Raw genomic sequence first — 25,536 nt, forward strand, 5'->3', positions numbered from 1 at the left:
CAATTCTTTGAAAAATGGAGTCTACGTTACCTAACTTACGCTCCAAGTCCTCGATCACCTTATCAACTCTCTCCTCTAGTCTTATCAGTCGGGGGGGGGGGGGGGGTTGTGTCCCCCCCACCCTCTTTAAATCCCTGGAACATATTCTCGTCACTTTCTTCTGTATTGCTCCTCTCTATACTTCTAATCTTTACATTTTTATTAGACATTTGATCCTCGCTAAGTCTTTTGTTTACCTTCCGCTTGTCTGGCTGGTCAAAGTCTACTCCCTCCTCATTTCCTTCCATTTCCCTCAGTAATCCCTCCCCTTTTCCTCTTTCCCTACGTTCCCACTACTCCACGAGCAATTTCCCCCCCACCCTGCAAAAACACTAGGCACTTCTCTTTGCGTTGGGATCCACAGACTTCAATTTTCTTCAGAACGTCTTCTATGCCGTCCGTTCGTTGAAGTGTGTGTGTGTGTGTATTTACCTAATGATAGTATACAGAATAGGAGCAACACTTGTTGGGTCTTGTTTCCTATTCTCTAATTTTCTAACATACCTAGTCTCAAATTCATGTACGGTTCCAACTTAATCTATATCTTTGATTTCTAATTATAATATTTAGATTTGAACTCATATATCGTTTGGGCTTGAGCTATATCCACTTATACATGTGTGTGGCAGGTTGATAAGGTGAGACAGAGAATGTAGGTAAGGAGGGAACTGTCAGAAGGGGTAGAACTTCCTGTTTTATGAATTGGTACAACATGATCCCATTTCTTGTCCTTGGACATTGTTCATTCTTCTTATAAATGTAATTATGTTATGAATATAATATTGTGAAAGTCAGTGTTTAGTATTGATAATGATGAAAATTTTTCTTTCTTTCGATCCAAATTTCTAAGTTGAAAATATACATTTGGCATGAAACCATTAGATTTCTTTTGAGTCCATACATTTGTAAGTTAACTTAAAGTGCTCCATATTTACATGCAGTGCAAGTGTGGGAATGAAATTTCCTGATTTTATGGTAAGCTGAAGATTAAAATAAATTGGATTTGAGATAATATAAAGGTAATATTAAACAATATTTAAGTTGCTTTAAATCTTAATGTTTCTCAAAGTTATATTACCATTTACAGGATCCATCTTTTTGGACGGCAGAGAAAATTGTTACATCAGACAAAGTGTTATTCTTTGTTTTTGATACAACACGTGGGGATGGTGTGACACCCATCAAGGAGCAGTGGAATTATGCTCTGACTTACTTCAGTGGGCCCTACATCAGAAAGTATTTCAATAGTAACAAGTTTGCTGTCATAACATTTCCTTTCTACTCACATGTTCCAGACCAGGTAATTATGGATCAACTTGTTCTACATTGAAGAGAGTTAGGAAATGAGACATTCACGTAAAATTGCACTCTTTTTTTTCAACTTCCATGAAATCCCAATGCAAACTTTAGGCCACTTGTTTCACAATCCCAGGGCCAGGGATTCAGTACCCCACCCCCCTCACTCACAACCTTAACAAACTCGTGTCAACCCTTATGTAGGCATTCTTCAAGTCTATGAAAGCCCCCAAAAATCCTTACCTTTTGCTAAATACTTACAAAGGATTACAAAGGAAGAACATACCAACAGGAGACCTTTTGGTCCATAACTAGGTCAGATGTGTGTGTGTGGGGGGGGGGGGGGGAATTAATAAAATAAATTAGTAGATAATGACAATATATAGACAACATTAATTTATAATAAATAGTAAATAAAAAATAAAAATTTAACAGATATATATATATATTCATATACCAAGGGCTTTTTGCCCCTTAAAAGGGAGGTAGCCAAAGTGAAAAGGTATAATTCCACCTCCACCTATTTCATCCCCACCCACTCCACTCCTTCCCACTCTCTTTTCTTTGCTTCTTCTGGATGATGGGTCATCCCTGCATCTCCCCCATTGCCCTGGGTCAGATAAGCAGATAAATTATAATAAATAGATAGATAATGATACGTATACCAAAGGCTTTTTCCACCTTACATGGGAGGTAGCCAAAAATCAAAGGCATAAAATCTACTCCCACCTCTTCCATCCCCAACATACTCTACACCCATTCACCTTCTCCCTCCCTCTTATCTTGGCTCCTCCTGGATGAGGGGTCATCCCTTCATCTCACCCACTGCCCTGGATCAGGAGCAGTGTTGCAAGACACAGCACATCCACAGCAAGGCCACTTTATTTAATTGGTAACCCCCACTCTCTGTCCCCTCATGCAGAAAAAAAGATGGGGAGAAATCCCTTCAGGCTGTGTCAAATTATTTTTCACACACATTCCCTCACCCCCCCATCCCCAACCCACTCCTTTTCATGCACCACAGCATCATCCATACACAACCATTCTCCATTTACCCCCATTGTCTATCTTCTCCCTTCCCTCCTCAACAGACATTCCCCTCTTTCCCAGTTTGCCTTTTACCTCATCCATCCATCTCATCCTTGGTTGCTCCCTCATGTTCACTCCTTCCACCTCTGCCTACTACACCTTTTTTACTAATCTTTCTTCACTCATTCTTTCCATGTGTCCAAACCATTCCAATACTCTTTCATCAACCCTATCTCCCAACTCTCTCTCCACCACCATTCTCCTTAGTTCCTCATTTCTCACTCTATCCAACCCTGTAACCCCTATCATACTTCTCAGACACCTCATTTCAAACACATTCAGATTCCTCCTCTTGTATGCTCCATGTTTCTGCCCCATACAGTGCTGTTGGCACAATCACTCCTTCATACAATCTCCTCTTAGCATCCATTCCCAAATGTCTATTTATTATTACACTTCTTAATCCTCCAAGGCATTTACTCACTTCTCTCAATCTACATTCTACCTTCACCTCCACTCCTCCCTTTCCTGCCACATTCACACCCAAGTATCTAAAACTATCCACTTCCTCCAGTGTCTCCCCCTTAATACTCACTTCCAGTCTGCTGCCACTTTCTCCCCTTGTATATCTGTCACCCTATTTTTACCCACATTTATCTTCAACTTCCTTCTTTCACACATAAAAAATTAATAAGTAAAATTGAAAAAATAGGAAGAATTCAAGGCACATTGGTGGAATGGGTGAAGGATTTCTTAACCCCTTCGCTCCGAGCCAAAATCTCGCGGGCAGCATTAGCTGCCAGACGTGCTATGTTGCGTCATAATACTCGCATTATAAAAAATAAAGTCACTGCTGTATTGCTCGTTCTCTCTTTCACTCGTGAATTTTGATAACCATAGAAAATATGATGAAGCCAGTTTACAGAGTATGGGGGTCACGCAGGTACCACTACAATAAATGTAATCAAGACGCCGACATCGGCATCCTTGCGTACCCACTTGCTCCTCATGACACCTACGTAGGCATCATCGTATCGAAGGGGTTAACTGGGAGAAAAATGAGAGTGGTACTTAGAGACAAAAATTCAAAATGGAAAGATGTAAAAAGTGGCATCCCCCAAGGCTCTGTTTTGGCTCCTTTAATGTTTGCCATATACATAAATGATATGGATGAAGGAGTAAATTGTTACATGAACTTTTTTGCTGATGATGCCAAATTACTCAAGAGAGTGAAAACAGAAGAAGATTGCAGATCGCTGCAAGATGACCTGGATAAAGTATGGGAATGGAGCCGGAGACACGAGATGAACTTCAACATCAAGAAATGTAGCATAATGGAATTTGGAAGAGGTAAAAATAGAGTTTCGGGAAAATATATGATTGGAAACAAGGAAGTCAAAAAAAGTAAACTCAGAGAGGGACCTAGGAGTAATCATCTCTAGTGACTTTACACCTGACAAACATGTAAATAAATTATTTGGAGAGACTTTCAACTTATTAAGATCAATGAAAGTGGCCTTCAATTACATGGATGAGGAGATGGTTAAGAAAATAATTGTTACACTGATAAGACCAAAATTAGAATATGCTGTATCAATGTGGGCACCTACAACAACAAAAAAACATAAGAAAATTAGAAAGAATCCAAAGAGCAGTGACAAAAATGGCACCCACACTATCAAATCTGACATATGAACAAAGATTGGAGAAATTACAGCTGTCAACACTAGAGTAGAGAAGGGAAAGAGGCAATTTGTTGACCATTTTCAGAATTATGAAAGGGATGGAATTTCTCGATAGAGACGACCTATTAAAATGGGACAAAAGAGAATCAAGAGGACACTGAAAGAAACTAAAGAAAGACAGTTGCAGAAGACCTGAAAAAAAATAGCTTCCCTCACAGAGTGATCGATGTCTGGAACAAACTGAACAGAGAAACAGTAAATGCCAGAACTATACACGATTTCAAGAATAAACTGGATGTGGAGAGATACGAAAACAGGTCACTACAAGCATAGCTCCCATCCCGTAAAATACAACTAGGTAAATACAACTAGGTAAATACACCTTCCCAAACTCTGTCACTAACTACCTCAATCCCTCCTCTGATCCTGCCACAAGTGCAGTGTCATCAAAAATAAAATAAATGGCAGGCATTACAGCATATTGCTTAGGTGTTTATCTAAATGAATCTTAAATCTTCAAACTATACTACCTTGCACTGCCTCTACATGAAGTTTATTCCATTCAGTTAATACACGGTTAAGGTGTTTCTACCCACTTCCAAATTAAATCTACTTCCTGACAGGTTAAGACCATTATTTGTTGTCTGATTTGTATTCAGTATGAAAATTTGTCATTTTTTATGTCAGTTCCCCTTAGAATCTTAACCCCTTCCATACGGTGCCGCATACGTAGGCGGCATGAGGAGCAAGTGGATATGCGAGGCTGCCATATCGGCGTCTTGATTATATTTATTGTAGTTGCCCCTGCGTAATGACATACTATCTAAGCTGTCTTCATCACATTTTCTATGGTTATCAAAATTCACGGGTGAAAGAGAGAACGATCGATATAAGCGGTGACTATATTTTATGATGTGAGTATTATTATGACACATCGTACGTCTGGCAGCTAATGCTGCCCGCGAGATTTTGGCCCGTACTGAAGAGGTTAAAGACCTGTATCAAATCACCCCTGAGTTTACACTTTTTTTAGGAAAATTAGATTAATCTGTTTTAGTTTATTTTCATATGATATATTTCATATTTAGAATCAGTTTTCTGGCACACATTTATACTTTTTTCAATTTGTCAATGTCTTTAATGAGATTCAGTGACTATACGGAAGTAGCATATTCTAAATGTGAATACATACAAATACCAAAGGCTTTTTCCCCCTTACAAGGGAGGTAGCCAAAAAACAAAGGCATAAAAACCACTCCCCTTATTTCCTCCCTCTTATTTTGGCACCTCCTGGATGATGGCTCATCCCTGCATCTTGTCCACTATCCAGGGTGAGAAGCAGTGTCGCAAGACACACCACATCCACAGCAAGGCCCCTTCATTAAATTGGTGACCTCCCCTCTGTCCCCTCATGCAGAAAAGGAGGAGGCGGGGAGAAATCCCTTCGGGCTGCATCAATTTATTTCTCACACATCCTTTATCACCCCCATCTCCCACCCACTCCTCCTCATACATCATAACATCATAACATCATAACATCATAACACAACCATTCTCCATTCACCCCTATCTTCTGTCCTCTTCCATCCTTTCTCAACAGACATTCCCCTCTTTCCCAAAACCCCTTTTACTCCATCCATCCATCTCATCCTAGGTTGACCATCATGTTCACTCCTTCCACCTCTGTCTTCCACACCTCTTTTGCTAGTCTTTCTTTACTCATTCTTTCCATGTGTCCAAACCATCTCAATACTCTTTCATCAACCCTATCTACCAACTCCCTTTCAACACCACTCTCCTCCTCACCTCATTTCTTACTCTATCAAGCCTAGTAATCCCTATCATACTTCTCAGGCACCTCATCTCATCAAATACACAATGACCCAGTGGATTAGGGAAAATACTGGATATAGAGGTAGTGAAGAACCTTCAAAGTTGGACTTAATACTTACGACAGAGCCTGAGATTGTTGATAAAATTGATTACAAAACTCCGATAGGAAAGAGTGACCATGTACTAATAGAATTGAAGTTGAAAGAGCAAATGGATCAAAGCAAAAATTATAAACATAGAATAGGAAGACTAATATACAACAACATAAATTGAAAAACTCTAAATATTCTTTTGCAATGCAAACTGGGAAAAATTTCCTAAATGAAGAAACAGGGATGGAAAAGAAATGGAATATACTAAAAGATATTTATAATGAGGAAGTAAATAAATATGTACCACAAAAAAAAAATTGAAAGAACATATATAAAAAGCTGGTACAACAAAAGGTGTAGTGAAGCTAAGGATAATAGAGACAAAGCTTGTAAGAAATGGAAAAGAGACAAGAAAACAAGCAAATGGCAAATGTACATCAAACTAAGAAATGAGTATGTAAAAATATGCAGAGATGAAAAGAGAAACTATAAAAAAAAAAAATAATAGAAAAATGCAAGGAAGAACTCAAACTATTTTACAGGTATGTAAATGGCAAACTAAAGAACAAACAAGAATTAGAAAAAGTGCGCCAAGGTAAAAATGAATATACAGAAGAACTGGAAATGGCTGAAATCATGAACAACCATTTCAAATCAGTATTCACAATAGGAAACTCGCCTAACTGTGAGGAAATAGAGAGATATCCCCCTCAATGAAAGAAATAATCGTAATACAGAAGGAAATCAGCGACCAAATTAAAACCCTTGATGTCAGAAAATCACATGGTCCAGACAGAATTGCAAATTGGATACTGAAAGAATGCATGGAAGAATTAACAGACAAAATATACAATATAATTAAATTCTCACTTAAAGAAGGAAAAGTGCCACAGGACTGGAAAAAGGCAAACATTGTACCAATTTGTAATGGAGGAAACAAAGAAGAACCCATCAATCTACAGACCGGTTTCCCTAACAAGCACATTAGCAAAAAAAAATTGAAAAAGTCGTCAAAAACAGATGGGTTAAGTATTTGGAAAAAAAACTATACTGAATCCAAATCAATTTGGATTCAGATAAGGAAGATCATGTACAACAAACTTGATCTGCTTCTACTCAAGATTAATAGACATAATACAAGAGAGAGATGGTTGGGCAGACTGTGCCTTTCTGTACCTACAAAAGGCATTTGATAAGGTACCACACAAAAAACTAATAAGGAAGATAGAGTCAATACAGTGTACTACAGTTGGCTTGAATATTACTTATAGTAATATATTAAAGAATATATAATATCACTCTTAAAGCTATTGATAAATTATAAATATTATTTCAAAACACTTATGTTTATGTTTATGTGAAAGTGTCTGTCTCATTATTGGAATGCCGTCGCCTTGATGAATATTGCCATTTAGCCCTTTTATAATGGATCAATATTTTGATAACACTATTGATAACTAAAATTATAATAATAACAATGATGATGATAGTAATAATAATAATAATAATAATGATGATGATGATGATAATAACAACTATAATGATAATAATAATATTACCAACATTAATAACAATAACAACACCAATAATGATAATAAACTGACATGATTCGTGAATTAATAGTTTGGGGTCTATAGAAAATCTTAAACTTTACTAGGGGGTTGATGAGCTGAAAAGTTTGGGAACCCCTGATCTACATTAACCTTGAAAAAACCTTCTTCCACTCCACTACACACTTACCTATCTCTTCACTTACTAGTATAGCTACCCCTTCTCTCCCTCATTCTCTCTTCACTCCTGAGAATCTCCCAACTACACTCCCAAACTCACACTCACCCCTCCCTCTCAACTTAGTTTCACATCCATCTTTCTTCTCACAAACATACTGCCTATCTTTTCCCTTGTACCCTCATCTTTACCAAATCCATGCACATTAAAAGACCCAAACCTTAGGGTACTGGTTGGAAAACTCCTAGACCCTCTTATGACTTTACTTTTTGTAGGAATGTCCCCTTTGGGGCTACAGAGAGAAGGATGTTGTTAGATTTTTATTTAAGCCTGCTTACAATAGGGCTCTTGGCGGGTAACTGACTACCCGCGCTTGGGGTAGTCTTTACGAGCGTGACTCGCAGTTGCCAGCTCTCACAATAAAAACTCCTACATCTCCCCCTCAAGATTGTGAGGGAAAACAAAACAAATACCTTGACAATCTGATTACATTGAACAAAACAATATAAATGGTAATTCCAATGTCATACAATATGAACAAAATTGAACAGCTATATTATGTAGTCGTCCAGCCATCTCGGCTGAGACCTGTGCCATTGAGGACGTTCCCTTCTGAGGGAAGTAGGCGGAGGCGTCCCCTGGGTCGGTGGTTGCGGCTCGGGTGAACCCCCGGGGGGATAATGGCCCCCGTGGTGGCGCGGCCATTTGAGAATGGCCGCGGGTGCGCAGTGAGATGCGACAGCTTCCGTCCATCCTCACTGCATACTGGCGGTGTGGGTGGACTTCGACTACGGTACCAGACTTGCTCCATGCCTTGGTAGTCTGGTCCTGAACCCACACACGGGCTCCCGGCTGCAGGCGGCGCCGTCGACGTTGCTGGCTCATGCTCTTCTGTCGTATCACTACATGATGTTGCGCCATCTGAGTCTCCCTCTCCTCCAGGGTCCGCTGCCACTCACAATTGACTTTGTAGTTCTGTTTGGCCATGGGGACTCCATCACGTAGCTGTCTGCCAGTTGTCAATTGTGCGGGGGATGTGTTTCCTTCCCGTAGCGGGGTGTTGAGGTATTGGAGGAGGGCAAGCGACACCTTGTCGTTGTCCAGGCTGCCGCTGGTCCCTGTGTTGTCTCGCAGAATCCTCTTGGCTGTCTTCACGGCGGCCTCGGCTCGGCCGTTGGACTGAGGGTACTGAGCGGAGGAGAGGCGGGTCGTGACGCCCCATCTCCTGAGGAAAGCGGTCATTTCCCCACTCACTAGGTTCGTACCTCCGTCAGTAGAGAGTTGTTCTGGGGCCCCCCATCTGGTGAAGTAGTGCCTTAGGTGCTTCATGATTTCGCTGGACGTGGCACCCGAGGGTAGGTGCGCAACTTCTAGCCAGCCAGTGAGTCGGTCGGCGTAGACTAGTTATGTTTGACCTGCCAGCTGGAATAGGTCTGCCACGGTCTGCTGAAAGGGGTAGTCGGGGGGGTGGGGTGAGAATGAGGGGCTCAGGTGGTTGTGACGGCGCGTTGGCGTTGCAGGAGTTACATGTGGCCCTGTAATGCTGCAGGTCACCCTCCATTCCAGGCCAGTACACCGTCAGTCTGGCCCTTCTTAGCATGGAGTCGAGGCCCTGATGGCTGGCGTGAAGGCTAGCTGCCACTCGTTGTCGCAGAGCCTCAGGGATGACAAGCCGCATACATCCCTGATCATAGGTATAGGTGACTAGGCCACGGGACACTGCCAGTCTGTCTCGTACACCGTAGAAGGGCCGCAGGCAGGCAGGCTCCCGTGATCTGTGGGACTCCCAGTCGCTGCTGCTCACTCTTAACACCAGTGACTGGTAGGTGTGGTCCTAAAGGGCTTTTTGCAGCAGCACCATTTCTTCGTCGATGGTGGCACACCCACTCAGGTCAAGGGCGGCTACAGTAGCTGCTGACATGGCTGCGGCGATAACGACGTCTTGTTCTTCATCCATCTCGTCCGGATTAGACTTGGCCACGGGATACCTGGATAGGAAGTCGGCTGCCGCGTTGTGTTTCCCGGCAGAAAGCGCATGGTGAACCTGTACTGCAGGGTCTGCTCCTTCAGACGAAACAGCCGTGGGTTGGTGATGTCCTTGAGGGCCTTGTCGCCAAAGAGCCTAACTAGGGGCCAGTGGTCTGTGGCGATAACCAGGTTGGGGCACCCCAGGAGGAAAAGCCGGGCTTTACGCAGGCACCACGCTACTGCCAAAGCTTCCCCCTCCACCGGTGCATATCCCGACTCGGCCGAGGTAAGGTGCCGGCTTCAGCATAATGCCAGGCGCCAGCCTCCCTTGCAGCAGTGTGGAGCAGTGGCTGGCGGGCATGAGCAGTACTGCTACATCACCACGAACCCAATGCCGTCCTTGCACCAGTCCGTGATGGCGATGGTAGGTCGGGTCATGTCGTAGTATGCTAATCCCTGTTTGGCAAGCTGACAGATGATCTCTTTGGCTTGTGTGAACCTATTCTGGAGACACTCGTCCCAGTAGACGACCTTACCTGCTGGTTTCTTCAGCAGATCTCTGAAGGGCGCCATAAGAGGGGCAGCGGCCAGGAAGGGCGCCAGTTGGTTCACAAAGCCAAACCAGGAGCGCACGTGTGTGATGGACGGTTTTTCTGGCATCTTAAAGTCCCTGATGGTAGTAAGGCGCTCTGTAGTCGGTTTGTATGTGTCCCAATCCAAGTGGTAGCCAACGAAGTCGACCTCCCTCTGGCAGAAGCGAAATTTCTCCGGCTTTAGTGTCACTCCAGCCTTGGCACATACTTCCAAAAAGTCGTAGGCGTGCAAGAAGGCTTCTTCTATGCCTGCGTCATAGAGGAGTGTGTCGTCCACGCACTTGTATTTCCGCGGCAGGTCGATGATGGCGTCGTCGAATCTTTTGGTGTATGCATCCCCCGTTGCGCAGTGTCCCATGGGCGTCCGGCAATACTGGTACCTGCCCCACGATGTGATAAACGTAGTGAGGCGCCTGCTCTCCTCGTCCAGTTCCACCTGGTGGAATCCACACTGCGCATCTGCCACGGTTTTGTAGGAGTGTGCCGGGACCCCAGAGGCCATGTCAAACGGGGCAGGGGTGTGGTGAGTCTCCCGTAGGCAGCATGCGTTGAGTTTCTGGAAGTCGACCGTGCGGCGCGGTTTGCCAGACTTGTTTGCCACCACGACCATCCTGGCACACCATTCTGTGGCCTCTCCCGCGGGGACAGGACGGATCACGCCTCTCTGGACGTCCTCATCCAACTGTTGCTTGACCTCCGCTTCCCAATGTTTCGGGACGGGGCGGGAGTGTGGCAGGCATAAGGGACAGCGTCGGGTGATATGTGGATATGATGAGGGGGCCCCGCCATGATCAGTAGTGGGTACCTGTCGGTGTCGAAGGACGATGTCGAGAAGTGGCCGAGCAGCCATTCCTGTAGCCTCGGCACGTTTTCCTCGAGAGGAGGGAAAGGCATGGTTGCTGGTCTGGGTGGCGGACCCCGGCTGTCGCTGCTCCCCCCGCCCACGCTCGCTATGGTCGGTAGTGGCGGATGTGGAAAGCCTTCGTGTACCAGGCCCAGATCCTTGCAGGCGGCGAGGGACAGATAGACCTGCCGCACAGACCGTACGAAATACACCTGTTGGGTGGAGCGGCCAGGGATGCTAAAGTGGCAGGTTATGGTCCCCAATGTTGGCGAGGTCGCGCAGGCCAGTGCGTCCCTTAAGTTGCCTGGGCGAGAGGCCCAGAGCTTTCAACAGCTTGGGTCCCGCTACACATACCTGCGCGCCTGTATCTGCGATGGCTGTGTTGGAGTGCTGTGTGTTGCCATCCGGCCCGGAGACGATGACTTGAAGGCGTGGCTGGCTCATCACCCCGGCAGTCGCTACCACAGCACTGGCCACCGCGTCCTTCTTCGTAGGCTTCTTACCCCCTTTACACGCTTTCTGGAAGTGGCCCAGCTTTCCACAAGCAAGACACGTGGCGTTTGCTGCGGGCTGGTGTCGGTCACCGCAGTGCCAACAAGGGCGGTGGCGGACTTTCCCGGGACCAGCAGCAGCGATGACGTTGTCGTCACTCGCAGCGTCGTGCATGACGTCACCAGCGGCAGCCTCGGGATGGCGGTTTGGCGGGAAATCATGCGCGTCCCTCTGAGCCGCTTCAAATGCCACACAGTAAGATCTGAGGCTGTCGACCTCTTTGAATTGAGCGTAGCACTGTAATACCTCGCGTCTTAGGGTTGGTTCACGCAACCCAGCAATGAGCTTCCGCACTAACATATATTCACTTAAACTCGCGTCACAGCTTGGGCACTGAAAAGCACAGTCTAACACCATCTGGGAACACTTCGTGAAGTAATCGCCCACTGACTCCCCCGAGGCCTGCTTGACACTAAAGAAGTCCGACCACTGTACTGCCTGGTTCGCCGCACGCAACACTAACTTGCTGACGTTCTCCAGGGCCTCGGCAGCGGAAAGGGTGTCCCAACGAGCCTTGGGGAACCTGTCGTCGAGCGCCTTTTGCAGCCTTGGGGCACATAAAAGCCGGATGTAGCGCGCGGCTTCACCGTCGCCTACAGCGTTGAGCTCGATCCAATCATCTAAGGACCGACGCCATGACCTGAAGTCTGGTGCAGTCATGTCCAGGTCGCACTTCTCCAACCCAGCTGTGCTAAGGGCCTTGCGGCTTGGTGTCCCCATCGCCACCATGTCTCGATGCAAAGCCGCTATGGCTCCCTGCTGGGACAGTAAGAGAGTCTGAGCCTGTGCTAGGAGGCTTCCTCCTTCCCTCCGTCTACCTGATGCGGGAAGGAGCCTAGGGCGTCTTGGGGTGGTCATCGTAGATGCGTAGTAAGGATCACTACTGTGCCATGTTAGATTTTTATTTAAGCCTGCTTACAATAGGGCTCTTGGCGGGTAACTGACTACCCGTGCTTGGGGTAGTCTGTGAGTGTGACTCACAGTTTCCAGCTCTCACAATAAAAACTCCTACAGATATGAATGAACTAATATAGTTTGTTAATGACAGATGGACTTTTAAAATCAAAAGATTGCATAATCATTCCTAGAATCTTATTTGCCTTCTCTGAGGCAGAAATACACTGCTTAGATGATATGAGATACTGATAAATTTATGCTGAGATCCTTTTCATTATCCACTTTTGTTAATGAATTTTCAAATAACTTGTAATCATATTTATTGTTATTTTTACCTATGTGCATAACCTTACATTTACTTGTGTTAAATGTCATTAGCAATTTTTCAGACCATTGCTGTAGTTTATCTAAATCTTTTTGAATATATATTTTGTTTAAGTGATCATTTGCCATTCTGCAGTTTTATATCATCAACAAGTTTGGAGACAGTAGATTTCATAACCTTCTTACCATGAATACTCCATCTCTGCACACATATTCTCTCTAAATCATTCTTTTTCCTCATGTGATCCTCTCAGTTAACATTCCCATACATCTTACTGACCTCTTTCATTAGACTGAGCCCTCAAAGACTAGTACATTCATACTTGTCTCCCAACCTCTTGTATAATGGAGCTGTAGATGCACTCCTCCAATCCACCTGGATACTTCCTTCTGTTAAACACACTTTGAACTGTCTCAGAAGCCATTCTACACCATTTCTATTTTGAATATGATAATTCTTGTTTAGAAGTTATTCCTGATATATACCAAATGTCACCTTAACATGTGGATATGATTTTAATCTAAATTTTATCATTATGACATCCAGATTGGTCACTTGAAGAGATTCCAGTTAATGGGTGATTTCTACTCACTTGTAACATGGATACACAATGGAACCATTCTTGACAACTACATGATATGGAAACCTATCCTGACCATCCCTGGACCAATAAAAAATGGACGGGAGAGGCTCAAGTCTATTATGAAAGCTACACAGAAGGAGATGGAAGCCTTGTCATCTGCTCCCATCAGTGACAGTTCACCTTTAATTGCACCTACCATCCAGAAGTGCCATTGTCAGAATGGAAAGTGCTGTCATGGCACTGGTGTGTCATCTTGTGATTTAGTGGACAAAAGTAAACCTTTTAATACTATTTCAGAAGTTGAAAATCCAGTGGACATGGGTGAACTCTTTGATACCAGTTCAGAGATTGAAAATAAAGCATCTAGAGAAAATGCTTTTGATGCATCAATACCAAGGCCAAGTACTCTCCCAATATTTGGTGAAGAACCACATGTGCAGTGCACCATGAAAAATACTAATATGGATTCTAGCTTAGTTAATGCTTTTTTTGGCCTATGAGAAAGAATGTACTTTGTGCACATGGAATTATGTACAGATATGCTTGAATTCAGCACTTGATCTAAGTTAAGGACATTTTCATTGTACATTTACTTCAGCTTTATTCTATGCTCACATGTCACTAAGTTTATAGTAATAAACTGTCACCCAGTTTGTTAAGAACATAATATTTCTTATTTTTTTGTAAAGGGTAGTTATGCCTTGGTTGGGTCACTCCCTTTATAAGGGAAAAGGGCCTTTTGGTATGTGTATGTATCAAGTTTTTAGCTACTATCCAGCTCAATAAGAAGTTGCAGTCACTAGGTGTAATCCAACTTCTTTGAAAAGGTTTGTATCATCCATTTATTTTAGCAGAAAAAAATAACCATAGTTAATATTTTTCTATATTAAAGATAGAATAGAATTAATGTATACATGACAAGCTCTACAAATTTGTAAGGAAGAGAGAATTGATGTTTTATATGTATATATGTATATATATATATGTATATATATATATATATATATATATATATGCAATAAAAACACTAGGAGCGTGTGTTCACAAATGCGTAAATAACCACTAGGAAAAAGTAAACTAACGAAGCAGAGCGCTTTCGTGTAATTACATCTTCAGTGCAGATACAAAGAAGGAATTATAAGATGAAGAAACAAGGTACAGAATATATGACATAGTGAAGAGGGCATTCGGAGAGGTAGTGGAAGAAGTACACGTGACGGACGTATGGGCCGTCCTGGTAGCCAACAAGTATGGGACGTTTGGGCCGTCCTGGTAACCAACAAGTATGGGACAACTGCTCATAATTTATATTACAATTTAAACAATTTTGAAATTTCATGAGAAAACGCTGTAGTAATTATGAACAAAAATGATTATTTAAACAAAATGGATGTACTACTTAAAGATCAAGTTACTTACGTCCAACTTTTAAAGAATCCTACTGAATCAGTGAATAGCCATTTCAATAAGAAGATAAAAGAATTGTTAAGTGGAAATAGTGAACTAATCAAAAAGTTTATTTCTATCAGCCCTCCTTTGCCTTACATGTATGGTCTAATTAAGACACATAAACCAAATAACCCGGTAAGACCAATCGTTTCTTCAATAGGTTCAGCTTCATACAAACTTTCGAAATGGTTGGTAACAATTCTTAGTCCACTAGTTGGAACTATTTCCACTTCACATGTTAAGAACAGTTTGGACCTCATTAACAAACTAAGTGAGGTAAAACCAGACTATGAATTTAAATTGGTAAGTTATGATATTGTTAGTCTGTTTACGAAAGTTCCCTTGGATGACCTTTTAATCTATCTTAAAGAAGAGTTAAATAAGCACGATTTACCATTACCTTCAGGCACCTTAATTGAACTGATCAAATTGTGTGTTAAAGATTGCAAATTCCAATTTAATGATAAATTTTATTCTCAGAAATTTGGAATGAGCATGGGTAATCCTCTCTCCCCCGTATTGAGTAATCTATATATGGAGTTTTTTGAAACCAAAATTTTAAGTAAGATCATTCCCCCCAACATTACATGGATGCGGTACATTGATGACATCCTATGTCTGTGGCCCATTCAAGATAATGTAAATGATTTTTTATGTAAGCTTAATAATTTGGTCAGTTCCATTAAGTTCACGGTGGAGATAGAGAAAGAAGGCGTTTTGCCTTTCCTTGATTGTAATATCTACCGCCGTGAAAGTGAGTTGAAGTTTAGTGTATATCGCAAACCAACCAACGTTTGTTCATATATACACTATTATTCCTCACACCCTGATGGCGTGAAGGTATCTGTTTTCGCGTCGATGTATCTCAGGGCCCTACGCATTTGCAGCCCAGAGTACATCGATGATGAAATAGGATGTATTTACGACATTGGTACTAAGCTACAATACCCCACACATGTTCTTGATAAAGCTTACTATCGTGCTAAAAGGACATTTTACAACCTTAGGTCAACTCAAACTTTCAATATGAATAACTTGCTAATTTTACCGTACCAAGAGAACCTGCAAAATATTCCAAATATGTTACGTAAATTTAACATTAATGTAGTTTTCAATAACAAGAACACTGTAAGACAAATGCTCATAAATAATTCTGTCAATAGTAATAAAGGGTGTGTGTACAAAATACCTTGCAAATCATGTAATCAGTTTTATGTTGGTCAGACTGCTAAAGCACTCACAACACGAATTAATCAACATAAGAAATACGTTAGAGAGGGAAACCAATCTAGCGGTATATTCAACCACATGAACCATTTTAACCACCCAGTTGACTGGGATAACGCTAAAGTCATCACATACAACAACAACATAACAGAAAGAAATTTAATTGAATGCAGTTTGATCAAATCTAGTAAGGGGATAAATGTTAATCTTCATCAAGGTTTGTACAAATTAGATAGTTTTATTTCTCATGAAATTTCAAAATTGTTTGAATTGTAATATAAATTATGAGCAGTTGTCCCATACTTGTTGGTTACCAGGACGGCCCAAACGTCCCATACTTGTTGGCTACCAGGACGGCCCATACGTCCGTCACGTGTACTTCTTCCACTACCTCTCCGAATGCCCTCTTCACTATGTCATATATTCTGTACCTTGTTTCTTCATCTTATAATTCCTTCTTTGTATCTGCACTGAAGATGTAATTACACGAAAGCGCTCTGCTTCGTTAGTTTACTTTTTCCTAGTGGTTATTTACGCATATATATATATATATATATATATATATATATATATATATATGTATATATATATATATATATATATATAAAGACCCTCAGTAGACATTTGTATGAAATGGTTTTTCACCATAGATTTTAGAAAGGATTATTTTCCCAATGTCCATTTCTTAAGCTCATTAGCACTATCTCCTCTTTGATTTGCAGCCCCTATACAAGGCCCAAGATATCTTGGAGAAAAAAAAAAAAAAAGTAAAATCTTCACATTTTCACTAAAGATAGCCGACAACTGGCAGGTATCTACTACCTAGTGACAAAGAATCAATCCTAAATTTATGCAAGGTGTTATAATATTTTTTCATTGGACTTTTTCATACTCTGAGCTGTTTGTGTGGCTGCATGTCATACTCTGTAAACAATTGATGAAATTGTTTGACTATGTTGTCACAGTCTGTTTGGGACTGGTTGGAGTAATAGTTATGACTCTCTATGTAAGTTAATTTCTTTCCTCTACTTATTCAACCAAGATATCTGAAGAAAAAAAAATCACTTAAGATTGCTGACAACTGGCAGGTGTCTACTACCCAGTGACAAAGAATCAATCCTAAATTTATGCAAGGTGTTATAACATTTTTTCATTGGACTTTTTCATACTCTGAGCTTTTTATGTGGCTGCATGTTTTTAACAATTGACGAAACTGTCTGACTACATTGTCATAGTCTGTTTGGGACCAATTGGAGTAATAGTCATGACTCTCTATGTAAGGTAATTCCTTTCCTCTACTTATTCAACCATTGTGTAGATATTATATACTATGTCATATATTATGTTGTGTCTACCCATATGATGATTTCTGTATGTTAAGTAAATGATATGTAGAAAATATTGTATAAACTGCAGCATTTTCTGGCTTCACTTATATTCTGTTATATAAGTTACATTCTATAATGTATTTTCAGGTCTACTTGTGTTTGAGTTGAATAAAGCTTGGGAGCAGCAGCCAAGTCTCTTATTGTTATTTTAATTTATTCAACTCAATAATGGAAAAACTACTAAAGCTGGCCCATTTGGATTTGGACCCCAGCTCCCCTATTAACACGGGAGTGGAAACTATATGATTGGAGATAAAGAAGTCAAAAACATGAAATCAGAGAGAGACCTGGGAGTAATCGTCTCAAGTGACTTGACTCCTGACAAACATGTAAACAAGATATTTGGAGAGATTTACAATTTGTTAAGATCTATGAAAGTGGCCTTCGACTACATGGATGAAGAGATGGTTAAGAAACTAATTGTTGCACTAATAAGATCAAAACTAGAATATGCTGCATCATTGTGGGCACCTAGCACAAAGAAAAACATAAGAAAATTAGAAAGAATCCAGAGAGCGGTGACCAAGATGGCACCTACACTATCAAATTTAACATATGAACAAAGATTGGAGAAATTACAACTGATAACACTACAACAGAGAAGGAAGAGAGGCGATTTGTTGACCATCTTTAGGATTATGAAAGGAATGGAAGTTCTTGATAGGGATGACCTATTAAAATGGGACAAAAGAGAAACAAGAGGACATGCAAAGAACAGCTTCCCTTACAGAGTGATTGACGTCTGGAACAAATTGAACAGTGAAACAGTTAATGCCAGAAATATACACGAATTCAAAAGCAAACTAGATGTAGAGAGATACAAAAATGGGTCATAACGAGCATAGCTCCAGGCCCGTAAAATACAACTAGGTGAATACAACTAGGTAGATACTGGACTGGTCCAATTTCATACTAGAGTGTGGAGAAAATGCACCTGACAAGCTAAGAACTCTTGTGAACTGTGTTAGTCATAATGTTTATAAGTATATTGAAGAAGGCACTGAATATGATTCTGCCATTTCTGTTTTGCAAAAGTTGTATGTAAAGACACCTAATGAAATATTCACTAGGCACTTGCTCACAACTCGTCAACAGAAGTCTGGTGAATCTTTAGATGAGTTTTTGAGAGAACTATATAAGTTAGGTAAAGATTGTAACCTAAAAGCAGTTAGTGTAGTACACTACAAGGAAGAGTTAATCAGGGATGTCTTTATTAATGGTCTAACCTCACTTTTGATTTGCCAGCATCTCTAAGAAAATAAAACTTAAAATTTACAGGCACCTTATGATCAAGCATATTCTTTAGACTTAGCTCAATGCAATGCCAGCTCTTACAGTCCCATAACTCCTCAGTTTGTCCACACCGCCACTGTGGTGACCCCTGATCATGCCATCATGTGCAGACACCCTGGGATGATACTGTGAAGAATAAACCTATGCCTGAGGATTGTGTGATGACTGCTGAAGATAGGTATTTGCAGCCACTCTATCCATGAAAAGTAGATGTTTCTGTGGAGGACTATGTCTTAGGCATACTATTTGCCCAGCTCAAAATTCTACCTGTAATGAGTGTGGAAAGAAAGGCCATTTCACTCATGTGTGTATGTCAAAAGCACTGGCTTCTACAGGTAAGACCCCTACAGCTACTATGTTTGACTTCTCCCAGCTATCAGTCCATGCCACTATCTCTGGCACCACTTTCCCTTAGAGCCTCCATCTAGTGGCCACCTCAACAACAATCAACTGGCAAAAGTTAACAACACTTGTCGATTCCTGCAGTGATGACAGTTACATAGATGAGGAAGTTGCATGGGACTTGAAACTTCTAATACATCGAACTGATAAAAATGTCACTCTAGGTCAGAAATCGGTGTACACTAACTTTCATGATTATGTCGAAGTTGACTTAACACGACATCTTAATGGACAGACTTACCCATCCACTCGTCTTGCACTAATGAAGGATTTGTGCTGTGGGATACTACTTGGCCAGGACTTCCAAAAACAGCATCAATGTGTAGCCATTGAACGTGGTGGACCAAAACCTACACTCAAATTACCTGATACTAACTCGTATTGTTCTCTGGCAGCAGCCGCTGTAGATAAGCCTTCTCTTTTCCAACATTTATCGCCTAACTGTAAGCCCATAGTCATTAAGTTGAGATGTTATGGTAAAGATTACAAGGAATTCATTGAAATGGAAACAAACTGTCTGCTTGCTGATGGTATTATTGAAAATAGTTTATCCCCATGGAGGGCCCAAGTTGTAGTAGTGAAGGATCCAATGAATTGACATAAGAAGAGGATGTGTGTTGATTACTCACAAACTGTGAATCTATATACAGAGCTAGATGGTTATCCATTGCCAAGAATCAACATTATGGTGAATGAACTCTCAACATACCATGTGTTCTCAACTTTTGACTTGAAAAGTGCACATCACCAAAGTACACTGAAAGAATTGGACAAGAAATACACTGTTTTTGAGGCCAATGGACACCTATATAAATTTTGTAGGGTTCCCTTTAAAGTGACAAATGGAGTAGCAGTCTTTCAATGAACCATGGATAAGCTTGTGAAAGAAGAAAATTTACAGTGTGCATTTCCATATCTTGACAATATTACTATCACTGGCCGTACTCAAGAAGAACACAATCGTAATGGACAACACTTTCTTAAAGTCATCAATAATAGAAACTTAACCCTCAATGCTTCTAAGACTATTAAGTCTGTACACTCCATTAATATCCTTGGTTACTGTGTAGGAAATGGGGTTATAAAGCCTGATCCTGAGAGGCTTTGTCCGCTACAGGAACTCCCACCCCCATGAGTCAGGGATCTTTGAAGAGAGTCATGGGTATGTTTGCTTACTATGCTAAATGGATACACAATTTTTCAACCAAGTGCAAAGAAATTTCCTTTAGATAAAGAAGCTTTACAGGCTTTCAATCTGCTCAAGCTAGAACTTGAAAGAACAATGTCATACTTGGTGGATGAAAACTTGCCTTTTGAAGTCGAATGTGATACTTCTGAAGTAGCTATCTCAGCTGTACTTATCCAGGGTGGGAGACCAGTGGCTTTCATTTCTAGAACTTTACAAGGAAGTGAAATATATTATCACATTGAAGAAAAGGTGCCAAGATAAGAGGGAGGGTAGAGGGTGGAGGGGAGGAGAGTGTATTAGGGATGGAATGGGTGGGAATTATCTTTATGCCTTGTTTTTTTTTTTTTTTTTGGCTACCTCCCTTGTAAGGGGGAAAAAGCCTTTAGTATATGTATGTATGTAGAAAAGGAGGCCATGGCCATAATTGAAGCTGTCCATAAATGGGGTCACTTTCTTACTAGACAACATTTTGATCTTATTACGGACCAGTATTCTGTAGCCTTCATGTTTGACACCCAGAAATGCACCAAGATCAAGAATATCAAGATCCAGGAGTGGCGGATGGAACTCGCTGCCTTCAGTTATACAGTACATTATCACCCTGGTAAAGAGAATGTGGTTCCTGATGCCTTCTCTCAAGCCTTCTGTTGTTCTACTGTCTTTGTGTCATCTACTCTTACTGAAATGCATGAGGGTTTATGTAACCCAGGAGTGACTCGCCTGCTGCACTTCGCGAGATCTAAGAACCTTCCCTTTTCTACTGAGGATGTCAGGAAGGTTTGTGCTTCCTGTAAAGTTTGTGTAGAGATAAACTCGAGGTTCTATAGACCTCAAGAAGGAAAACTTATTAAGGCAACTCGACCAGTGGAGAGGCTAAGCATCGACTTCAAAGGAACTTTTCCAACCACCTCACGTAATCCCTATATACTTACTATTGTAGATAAATATTCCCATTTTCTATGTCCCAATATAAATGCAACAACTGTAATCAAATGCCTGGAACAAATATTTAGTCTAGATGTGGGATGCCTAATTTTATTCATTCTGGTCTAGGAACATCATTCATGTCTAAGGATCTCAAAACCTACCTCACACAAAAAGGGGTTGCTACGATTCAAACTACTCCATATTATCCAATTGGCAATGGACAAGTGGAATGGCTCAACATTATTATATGGAAGGCAATCCAGCTGGCCCTCAAGTTGCGGAATCTTCCAGAGCAGCATTGGGAATTAGTACTTACCGATGTATTACACTCTTATAGATCCCTTCTGTCTACATCTACAAATGTCACACCACATGAATGTTTCTTTGGTTTTCCACATCACTGTTCTTCTGGAAGCTCTCTACCCTCATGGTTCATGACACCAGGTCCAGTATTATTGAGAAGATTTGTTAGAACAAACAAAAATGAACCTCTGGTTGATCAAGTTAAACTATTGGATGTTGATCCAACTTATGCTAATATTAGACATCAGGATGTGTGGGAGTCAACAGTTTCTGTTCATGACTTGGTTCTTTATACCAAGAACCAGGTCAACTACTCCCCTGCTGGAAATCAGGAATCATCCTCTTCTATATTGTCACCAGAGGCTGTAAAGTTCAAGAGAACGATGAACCTCGCCAAGAGGCTGACATAGAGGCGAGTGCAACAACACCTCTAGTACAGAGGTCAACCCGTGTGTTGAAGGCTCAGGACAGATGTGGATGGGATCAATAACCTATGGAGTGCAGTACTTTGTTTTCTTTTTTAGGGGGAAAGAATGTTATCATATTTTGTCATTGGACTTTTTCATACTCTGAGCCGTTTGTTTGGCTGCGTGTCATACTCTGTAAACAATTGACGAAACTGTCTGGCTATGTCGTCATAGTCTGTTTGGGACCGGTTGGAGTAACAGTCATGACTCTCTATGTAAGTTAATTCCTTTCCCCTATTTATTCAATCGCTGTGTATATATTATATACTATATCTTATATATTATGTAGTGTCTACCCATATGATGAGTTCTGTGTGTTCAATAAATGATATGTAAGAAATATTGTATAAACTATAGCATTTTCTAACTTCACTTATATTCTGTTACATTATATAAGTTACATTCTGTAATGTATTTTCAGGTCTATTTGTGTTTGAGTTTATTAAAGTTTGGGAGCAGCAGCCAAGTCTCTTGTTATTTTTGGGGGTCATAGCATCATTTACCATCTATTGTTGTTGTTGTTGTTGTTGTCGTTCCCTAGACTGTCTGTCCGAGCAGTCCCGTCTCCCCAAGGAATGCTACAGCCGAAACTGGGTTTTCCCACAAAGCCTTTATAGAGTGTATGTTGTGTTGTTTTCGTGCATGATTGTGTATAATGCAGTCTTCCATTATGTGTTGTATGGTATGGGGTGAAGTGTTACATCCTGGGCAGCTGTTCACAATGCGGTCATCCAGCCTCTTCTGGTAGCTTAGAAGTGCTGGGTGGTGGCCGCACCGCAGCCTGGCCAAGTGGTTCAACAAGTGGTTCAACAATAGATGGTTACCTCCAGTAACCATCTATTGTTGAACCCTTTGGCTTCAAAGAAATTTAGGGGAACAATTAACTGATGTAGGCAAGGGGTGGGCAACCTTTTAAGTATGGGTGCCAAAATCAGCCAAATCTTTGATACCAAATTTTCTTCTGTGCCAATGGAGTAAAATTATAGACCTACATATAAATATAGGGTCCCTCCCTTCACCCCCTAGGGTCCCAGTGTGCCACCCACTTCAGCATGTGGTTACCAATGATCATACAAAAGAAGTTGGAGATTTATTAGTTATTTTTCTAAGGTGACCTATGACTTTCACAAACGAAAAAATTTGTCAGAGTGCCAGGTTTTGCACATATATCAAACTCTGCCCACTCCTGCTGTAGGATATTGCAAAAAGATCTAGACACTATTTTTGCATGGAGCCAAGAATGGGAAATATTTGGGAGCGTTGATAAAAGACAACCTGTTACCTGACAGACAAATCAGCAGAATTGTGTGAGAGACATATGGACTGCTGCAGAAGTTTTTCATTGTATAGATAAAGAGATGATGAAAAAACTTATTTAAACCCTGATCCATCTAAGACTGGAATATGTGTTAGTGATATGGTCCCCACATAGAGTGAAGGATATAAGCAAGATTGAGAGAATACAAAAGGCAGCATCCAAACTGGTCCCCAGCCTGGCAGATAAGCCATATGAGGAAAGACTAAAAAACACTGAATCTGGCAACCTTTAAAGATCATAGAGAAAGAAGTGATATGATTATAGTATTCAGGTCACTAAAGGGGATAAATTACATTGACAGAAGAAATCTCTTGATTAAGGATGGGAGGGCTTTAAGAGGTCATGGGAACAAATTAAGTTAGAGAACACTTTTAAAAGATATGAAGAAATACAGTTTTTCATATAGATGTATAAATACTTGGAATAATTTAGGAGATATAACCCAAGCTGGAACAATACATGAATTTTAAATCTACATACATACATATACCAAGGCTTTTTCCCCCTTACAAGGGAGGTAGCCAAAAAGGAAAAGGCATAAAACCATTCCCACCCATTCCATCCCTGAATACACTCCACACCCCTCCACCCTCCCTCTTATCTTAGCACCTCCTGGATGACAGGTCATCCCTGCACCTTGTCCACTGCCCTGGGTCAGAAGCAGTGTCGCAAGACACAGCACATCCACAGCAAGGCCGCTTCATTAAATTGGCGACCACCCCTCTCCATCCCCCCATGCATAAAAGGAGAAGACGGGGAGAAATCCCTTTGGGCTGCATCAAATTTTGCTCACACATACTACCTCACCCTCCATCCCCCCATCCATTCCACCTCATGCATCACATCATCCATATACAACCATTCTCCATTCACCCCTGTCTTCTGTCCTCTCCCGTCCTTCCTCAACAGACATTCCCCTCTTCCCCAAAGCCCCCTTCACCCCATCCATCCACCTCATCCTAGGACGTTCCCTCATGTTCACTCCCTCCACATCTGCCTTCCATACCTCTTTTACTAGTCTTTCTTCACTCATTCTTTCCATGTGTCCAAACCATCCCAATACTCTTTCATCAACCCTATCTCCCAACTCCCTTTCCACCCCAGTTCTCCTTCTCACCTCCTCATTTCTCACGCTATCTAGCCTAGTAACCCCCATCATACTTGTCAGACATCTCATCTCAAACACATTCAAACTCCTTAAGATGAGGGTTGGAGATGGGACCCAATGAGCATTGCTCTTTTCGTGTATACTACAATTAGGTAAATACAAGGTGTTTGGGATAAATATAACACTTTTTCAGAAAGAAAAAAAAAAACATCATATCTTGGCCAAAAACTGATGTATTCTCAAAATTCAAAGTGCATCTCTTAGGGGATCTTTTCCCAAATACAGGTCACTCAAAGAAGCCACCCTGAGCCTCCATCACGGCCTCTGGCGGGACCTGAATCTACAGCACACGACCTTCATGGTGTCCTTTGAGAGATGCCTGAACACCAGCTTGATCCTGGCAATCAGCTCATCCTTGGTGTTGCAAGCAGTATGATTGGTGTCTTTTTCAACTGCACCCCACACATAATAGTCCATGGAGTTACAATCAGGTGAATTGTGGGCTAGATGTTGGGACTGGTGAAGTCGTAGAAGTCCTCAGACAGCCACTTCTAGGTTTTCCCGGAGGTGTGACATGGAGCTGAGTCCTGCTGCCACATGTATGGTCTTCCTACAGTCATCCTCTCCACCCAGCACTTGACAACAGTGGACAGCAACTCAATATAGCCATCTCAAATGAGTCTGACTCCTTCAAAGATGTGGGGTGGCCTTTGCTGGAAACACACCCAAAGACCAATAATGTTTGCTATATATATTAAAGATATGGATAAAGGAATTGAAAGTTATATGAACTTCTTTGTGGATGATGCAAAACTGTTGAAAAAAGTGAACGCTGTAGAAGATTGTGAGTCACTGCAGAGTGATCTCAATAAAATATGGGAATGGAGTAAGAAGTGGGAGATGGAATTCAATATTAAGAAGTGTAGTATAATGGAATTTGGAAGAATAAAAAAAAGAATAGTGGGATCATATAAATTGGGAGAGGAAGAAATTAAAAAAAG

The 25,536-nt window shown here is 41.4% G+C and overlaps 1 protein-coding gene across 1 annotated transcript; it reads left to right on the forward strand.

The window, feature by feature from the left end:
- Positions 1-859: 859 nt before the first annotated feature.
- Positions 860-14,414, forward strand: LOC143038008 (uncharacterized). The gene is made up of 3 exons (XM_076206837.1): positions 860-1,014; positions 1,127-1,339; positions 13,428-14,414. Exons 1-3 carry the CDS (start codon positions 994-996, stop codon positions 13,962-13,964), a joined length of 771 nt encoding a protein of 256 aa, XP_076062952.1. The 5' UTR covers positions 860-993; the 3' UTR covers positions 13,965-14,414.
- Positions 14,415-25,536: the final 11,122 nt, after the last annotated feature.

Source organism: Oratosquilla oratoria, chromosome 23 (genome assembly GCF_046742065.1).
Source record: "Oratosquilla oratoria isolate Oo_2021 chromosome 23, ASM4674206v1, whole genome shotgun sequence".
NCBI classification, from domain to species: Eukaryota; Metazoa; Arthropoda; class Malacostraca; order Stomatopoda; family Squillidae; genus Oratosquilla; species Oratosquilla oratoria.

What these genes read in the sequence shown, in the direction of transcription:
- LOC143038008 (XM_076206837.1), top strand. Translation starts at nt 994, where the DNA reads ATGAAATTTCCTGATTTTATG. An exon ending in TGAAATTTCCTGATTTTATG is followed by an intron (nt 1,015 to 1,126) that starts GTAAGCTGAAGA and finishes TACCATTTACAG; the next exon opens with GATCCATCTTTTTGGACGGC. An exon ending in ACTCACATGTTCCAGACCAG is followed by an intron (nt 1,340 to 13,427) that starts GTAATTATGGAT and finishes TATGACATCCAG; the next exon opens with ATTGGTCACTTGAAGAGATT.